This window comes from Xiphophorus couchianus, chromosome 7, assembly GCF_001444195.1.
Source record: "Xiphophorus couchianus chromosome 7, X_couchianus-1.0, whole genome shotgun sequence".
Classification (NCBI taxonomy): Eukaryota; Metazoa; Chordata; class Actinopteri; order Cyprinodontiformes; family Poeciliidae; genus Xiphophorus; species Xiphophorus couchianus.
In genome coordinates, this window is record NC_040234.1 from 25,613,386 (window position 1) to 25,620,665 (window position 7,280).

Below are 7,280 nucleotides of genomic sequence, written 5' to 3' on the forward strand. Positions count from 1 at the left end.
AAATCAATAAGGCTGCAGCACACTCCCAGTTAGCTAAAAAAATAGGCTCCAGACCCAGCCATCTGTTTAAAAATGTTTTTGATCTAAAAAGACCCCACAGAAATGAAGGATTTTCAGCCATTGCTCTTATCCCAGTGGCATTACTTCATAACTATAGTTAAGTTGGCAACTAGATAAAAATATCCATCCATTTTCTTTTCTTTTTTTTTTACACTCATGGTTATCATGTCATGATACATATCAGATAACCTTATGATAACTTTCCAGAAAGTAATCTTAATAAGAAACACATTGTTTATTTCATATGAATAGGGTTAAAGTATTACATTTAGCAATGAATTGCCTATATAAATAAATGAAATCACTGATCATGCAATTTAGACGGGGATCGCCTAAAATGTGAACTAACACACGATGTAGGTTTTATTTTGAAAAATTCTACCGGAAGTCCCACAGCTCTCTCACAGTTGAGGACTTGGTTCATATGGGTTCAGTTGCCAAGTTGCTGTAACTTTCTCTGTTTCTTGAACGCAGTCATGTCGAACAACAGCGCGGCCAACAGCAGTTTAGTCATCGCCCAGAAAGCAGTGAAGCAGCTGCGGCTGGAAGCTAGCGTCCGGCGGATAAAGGTGAGAAAGTCCCGCTCAGGACTGGACTGCGCGTGACTCCCGCTCTGGAGCGCATCCTCAGCGAACTTCGGTGCGCGTGATGCTTGTTATTAATATGGGGAAATTTAATATAAGCGTAACTGACTTTTTAAAGTAATTTTACTGTAACTTTTAGTGCCGTCTTAAAATGTATTTTATAACATTTTAAATGTTTGGATGCTATAGATGGATGTTTATGTTAATTTAAAAGTAGATGCAATATAACACAAATACTTTTCCGTAACCGAGTTGAACTTCCCACGTATGCGTTCAAAATTACATCTCATTATTTACATTGCAAAGTAATGGGAAAGCGGTGTGACTGTATTATTTCTAGGAAATGGCTGCTGCAGACAGTTTCCTCTGGGAGTTGAGCACAGTGATAGCTTTGTTGATTGTGCTGCTGTGTGACTGCTGGGATTGTTGGCGGGATACTTATTTTAGAACAGGGGTCAGGCTTGCTTTAAGTATGTGTCCCAAAGAGGGAGGTGAAAAGTGAGGGTGAAAAAACAAAAATAAATCACAAGTATTAGTTAGTTTGAAAATGTTAAGTTACAGTCCGAATAGAAACTATACGCTGGAGACTTTGAATTGAAGCAAAAACAAGACAATTCTTGTTAACAAGAGAACTAACACAAAAATATTATCAGCAAACGTGTGTAGCTTAACAGAAAATAAAAACAGAAAATAAAATGGACCCCATCAGTACAGTATCCGGGACTGTGTGCAACAGTTTGTAGAACGCCCACTGCATCAACATCTCATCATTGAGATGCCTCTTTGGTTGAGAGGGTGAGTGTGTTCCGTACATAATTGAGCAATTTCTAATTATTGAACAGTGATAACAAAATCACAGTTGTGTAATGAAGTGGCAATGCCAGATTTTACTTCAGCTAAAGAGTGTACAGCAAAACAACCAAATAATAATAAAAAAGGCTGATTGGTGATGGTGCAGTTTGATGACGTCACACATGGCAACAAGAATTTGACATTTTCGACAATTTCTAACTAAATATGATAATACATCATATATAATGCTGAATTAAATGGCACTATTATCATCATCATCACCATTATTTTTCAAATAATGGAGCGCCATCTCACAAAGATAAACTTCCTCAGAGACACACATCTGTGTGTACGGTAAACTAATAGGTTAAACACACCATTCAGTCTCCTTGAGTTCACAACTAACATCAATTGTCTATATGATTAAGCTTAAATCAAATTCAACTTTTCATGTGTCCAGGTAATTTCCTGACCCACAACCAGAATCATAACAGGATTCAGTGTAAACAAACAAAAGAGGAAGAGATGAGCAGTTAGAAGGGCAAGAACAGTAACAGACTAACCTTAACAAAAGTCAGAATGACTTAAGATTCCAGAGTACAGAGCAGATTTTGAGGGGCAAAATGGATACAGAGGGGACGATGTTCAGCAAGGGCTTATCTTCCAGGAGTAGGTCCAAGTGGTTCCTCAACAGAGTGTGGAGAGCAGGCAGCAGGGGACGACAGTAGACCACCGTAGAATGGGTGAACAACCAGAGGAGATCTGTCCTGAAGAGGTATGATGTGAAAAGCAACAAAACTTCACCCAGGGAAGTTTTGTGAGCACCAGGAAGAAACTGAAGCTAGGAAGCAAGAAGCTCAGATAAACTTTGGTGAAAATATGGCACTCGACTCTACTGGAAGAGCTGATCATCAGGCAAATTTAAGTCATTCAACAGATCCTAAAATCCCCACAGTCAGAAGAGATAACTACAGGCCGATGTGGAATCTGCAGCAGGACAGCCACACCCTCCAGCAGAGATCCTCTGTTCACTCATATTCACTCTATTCTGTCCTTTAGAAGAAATGATTTGCTGAGAGCATTTAAAGGTTCTTATTGGGCAAAGATATCAGTCAGGACAAAGATTCAACAAAAGACAGTGAAGAAGGGAATCAACAAGAGGAGCAGATCTGAAACCGAAGAAAAGGCAAGAAGAAAATGAAAGGAGCTGCAGAAATGTCTAGTGATTACTGGTTATGTTTTACATGCAACAGCAATCACCCGCTGTGTTCTTCTCATGGTCCAGTTCAGTTAAAACCACTGGCTGGCTGAAATCCCCACAAAACTTTGTGAAAGATTTCTTTTATGAATGTACGTTGAAACCAAAGTTCACAGTTGTGGCAGCATCATGCTCTGGGGTGGGTTTTCTTCTGCTAGCAAATGTGGAGGAAACCATCAACAGATTGTTTTTTACTGCAAACATTCAGGTTTGCAGCACAAGGTGTGTTTTTGAAAGCTGAAAATTAAGAGGAATTTTTTTTAGCGTGCCAATAACCCACTGACTTCTGATAAAACCTAAGCCTATTAGAAGACCTGTAGGATGACCTGGACAGGACTAAACAGGGCTGGACAAGACAGGACAGGGCTGTCCACCTGCAGCAGAAACAGAGCTGGAGCATGTTAGCTATGAAGATGGACAAAAGTTCCCAACTCAAGTGCTGCATGCTGAAAGATGCACTTAAAGGACTGGAGACTGTATGTAAATTAAACGGTGCTTCAACAAATTATTAGTCTTGGTTGATGCTGGACCATATGGCTGAAAGGTTTGTTATGATAAAAGCATTTCATGTCATTTTATATCAAGATTATCAACAAGTTTTTTTGTTTTAACTATCTGAAATCCTGCCAAACTGCAGGTATGACCTTTCCTGTTTTATCCACAGTTTTCACTCCACTCTGTGAAGTTTTGTATTTTTAAGCAGTTCTGAAGGGCAGCAACCAAAGAGGGATGAATTGATGCCACCAGCCTTGATTAGCTGCTCTGAAAGGTTGAGTGGTGAAAGCCTTTCCTCTGCCTACATCCCCCAGAATGCTGTGTGATTCTGGATTGAATATTCTATATATTGAATATTAAATATTTTATCTATTGATATTGGTCACATGCCTATCGTCATATATAGTAAGTTGTCCAGCCATAGTTTTAGTGTAGGGGGGCTAATGCTTTTTATGTCATTGTATTTTTTTCTTGTTCAGCTGAATTGTCCCAAATATAATGTTGTATTCCATAAATGAGAATGTGCTTCAATGAGGCTCTTTTGTCAGATTAAAAGCACTTTTTGAAAATTACATTTAAGCAGGTAGTAAACTTACTTTCTATTAAGTTCCCAATATGAAAAGATTTATTATGAACCTGATGTACAATTCTTACCTTAAATGCTGTGTTGTCATTGGCTGTAAGCGGAAAATCGTGTTAGCAGAAATAAAGACTCGGAAACATCAGTCTATGCAGAATTAATCTATACAATGTGTGAACTGGGTTACTGAAATCAATTAACTTTAATTAATATTCTAATTTATTGACAATGCATCACTCTAAAGGTGGGCAAAGTGTTCAGAGGATTTATTTTGGGCTCATTTTCTGACCGAAAATCCCTGGAGTTTTAACAAGCTGACGATTTATCTTCATGAACTCGGCTGAGGTACTTGTCGGGGTTCTGTCCCACACTGGGTCAGTTTTAATCACACGTTCTTACCACCTGAGTTGATATTAATAATCAACAAACAGTCCTCTCTTGTGTTTTCTGTATTGTTTAGGTTTCTCAGGCAGCTACAGAACTGAAGACCTTCTGTTTGCAAAACGCTCACAAAGACCCTCTGCTGACCGGGGTTCCCTCCAGTGATAACCCATTCAGGCCTCCCAAGTCATGTGTTCTGCTCTGAGGTGTGTGTGTGTGTGTGTGTGTGTGTGTGTGTGTGTGTGGCGCTCTATTAACCAAAGAAATATTATTCACACTCTCCTGAAATGTCTTGTTTTCTTCTCACATGATGTTTATTTGATACTTGGTTCACATCCACGTTCCCTAATCGTCTCATTTGAAAATGTATTTCCTAAAAATCAAATAAAAATGACCAATATGAGCTTGTGGATTCTATCCAGGGCTTTTTCACAGGTTTTGTGTTTTACTGTTAGATGGAGATGTCATCTCTAACAAACATGTCATCCAGAATGAGATGACGTGAAACATTTTATTCTAGTACAGCAGCAGATCTTTTGACAGTTTTAGAGGGCTCTTTTTATGTGTCTTTGGAGATAATAACTTCATATAAATGTCAATTCATCTTTTATCTGTAGGGCTGCAAAGGGGTGTGGAACAACCAAACCGTTTCCTGTGGATTTTCACAAAGTGTCACAGCCGTTGAAGATAAAGAAGTCGACCCCACTGCTTGCAGCTGGTTTTCAGAGGGACTTTCTGACCACAAAAAAATGTTGCAGTGAAGAGAAACATAATCCCCCAAATTCTTTGTATTTCCAAAGCTTTTCCAGAATGAATCTAAAGTTAAATATTGAATGAGTAGGCTCTGCTCCTACTAGAGTCCAAGACATAAAATACAATATTTCAACATGCTAGAATTGTTTTTGTTCACTTTGTGCCTTTATTGTTCAGCAATAGTTACTTTAGTAGCATTTAAAGTACAGCAACAAATGTTTCTTTTCCTATTCAACGTTCTCAGTAATTTAATTCCACCTGTTAATAAAAGAGTTTGACATGCATTTAGCTAAACAAATGTTTTCTGATCTATTGTAAGCTTTACAGATTTGTCTCTTCATGGAAAGAGATATTTTGTTCACTAATGTTCTGTTGTATTTCAACTGCTTTTTAAACGGTTCTCTGCAATTGTAACATATTAATTCACTAACTTATAAAGTGCTTTGAAACATCCAAAAAAAAAGACCAAAACAATAAAATTGTTACATCCTTCACTAAGGTCACACAGAACAAAATGTTAATAATGTTTCTACTGTCAACTAAGTAATAGCTTGTGTTTTTCATCACAAAATATCAGATTTAAGTTGTAAATATGACATTGTCATGTTTTCAGGTGCAATGCCACCTGATAACTTTGCACTTGAACAGCAGCTTCACAATGAAACAGTCTGCTGGATGATCATTTTATACACATTTTTTCAGCAGGAAAATGGAAACTGGTCAGAGATGGTGGGTGATTGAAATAGCTAATTACATTGGAATGCTGGAAGAAAACCAACTGACACTGCAAGCTGCTTAACACTGGGCCAGAGATTCATCTTCCAGCAGAAAAACAACCCGAAATATACAGCCAGAGCTACAATAAAACGGTTTAAATCAAAGCATATCCATGTGTTAGAATTGGACTGTCAGAAACTAGACCTAAATGCAATTGTGATTGTACCAAGGCCTGAATATTGATATTTACAGACCTTCCACCTAACATGACTGAGCTTGAAACATTTTGCATACAATAATTGTTATCAATTTCTGTCCCAGATGTATGATGCTGGTACAGACATACAATAAAAGACTATTTGCAGAAAAATGCTGTTCTACAAAGTGTTGAGTTACAAATAAAAATGCACACCACGTTTTTCAGACCTGAATTTGTCAAGTATTTTGAAAGCCTATATCCTTTTTATTCCACTTAGCCATTATTCATTGCTTCGTATCAAGGGCGTAGGTTTGGTCTAAGTTTTGGTGGGACCTTACAACTTACTGACCGACCCCGCACCGACCGTTTTTGACCAGTGGGGGCGGGGGGGGGGGGGGGGGGGGCACCACATTGGCTTAATTACCCCCTCCCCCCAACCATAACCATAACCAGATCATACATCTTGTGTATACAACCAGATACAGTCATACTCAGCAGATCAGTTCAAGAACACTTCACTTTTTCCTTTTCAAAATTCAGCAAACATTACAAGTAAGATCATAAGCTATAATGCAGCCATGGGAAGAGGCTAAACCATTTGGCCTGAAACAGCAACCTTTTATTGGGCAGCTGCTGTGCTGCAATGAATTTTACATCAGGCTGGTATGGCGCACTCCCCATGTCCAGGGAACTGCTGCCTTGACTTCCCTGGTCACTGGCACTCACACTGACTGCCTCCTATAGAGCAAACAAAGCGTAACCTGGTTTGTATTCACACTAGCTTAACTTAATTTAAGACTAACACTTCAAATGCCATATTTACTGAGATAATTTCACAGTATAACTAACACCTCACCTGGAGCCCTGAAGCTCCAGCCACCTCTCCATCGTTCTGCTCTGCCCCTTGCTCTGCTGTCTGAGCATCCTATGTGAAAAAATATTAGATAATTAACAGACCTATTCTACCTCACATTCAGTGCTGACCTTACTAAACACCGGACTTTACAACAAATGCGTTGCGTGATAGATATCTAACTTATGGGTCCCCTCACTGTACTTACAGCCGAGGTAGCGAAATAACTTCTAATGTCTGTCGTCCTTTTCTTTATTGGTGGCGACATGGTCTCAGAGACTCATAATAAATGTCAAACTCAGAAGGAGACGCGTTCACTGTCAGCACCATGGACCAAGCTTCCGTTCCGCGTGTGGCCAGCTGGCCGCCGCCTGGTGCAGCTAATCAAGGAACGAAGATCCACGTTCTTTGAGCCAATAGCGGGTCGTCATAGTTCATAACAGCGAATTTTAAAATGAATGCTACCACTGTGTAGTATATCGAAATATTAAACTAATCAGTGTAGATTTTCGTTTATTTATTTTGTTTTTGTTAAAAAATACATATGTTTTTTTTTATTAATATGGCAAAAATTGGTCGGGACTATTTTATATCCCTTGAATATTGGT

The 7,280-nt window shown here is 38.8% G+C and overlaps 1 protein-coding gene across 2 annotated transcripts; it reads left to right on the plus strand.

Moving 5' to 3' along the window:
• The first annotated feature begins 420 nt into the window (after nucleotides 1-420).
• LOC114147618 (guanine nucleotide-binding protein G(I)/G(S)/G(O) subunit gamma-5) lies at nucleotides 421-6,038 on the plus strand. 2 transcript variants are annotated; one of them, XM_028022118.1, is made up of 3 exons: nucleotides 421-629; nucleotides 4,230-4,356; nucleotides 4,768-6,038. In XM_028022118.1, the coding sequence occupies exons 1-2, from the start codon at nucleotides 537-539 to the stop codon at nucleotides 4,353-4,355; spliced, it is 219 nt and encodes a 72-aa protein (XP_027877919.1). In that variant the 5' UTR covers nucleotides 421-536; the 3' UTR covers nucleotide 4,356; nucleotides 4,768-6,038. The 2 variants fall into 2 exon arrangements, with proteins under 2 accessions (XP_027877919.1, XP_027877920.1); XM_028022119.1 differs by having other exon boundaries at nucleotides 4,778-6,038.
• The last annotated feature ends 1,242 nt before the right edge of the window (nucleotides 6,039-7,280 follow it).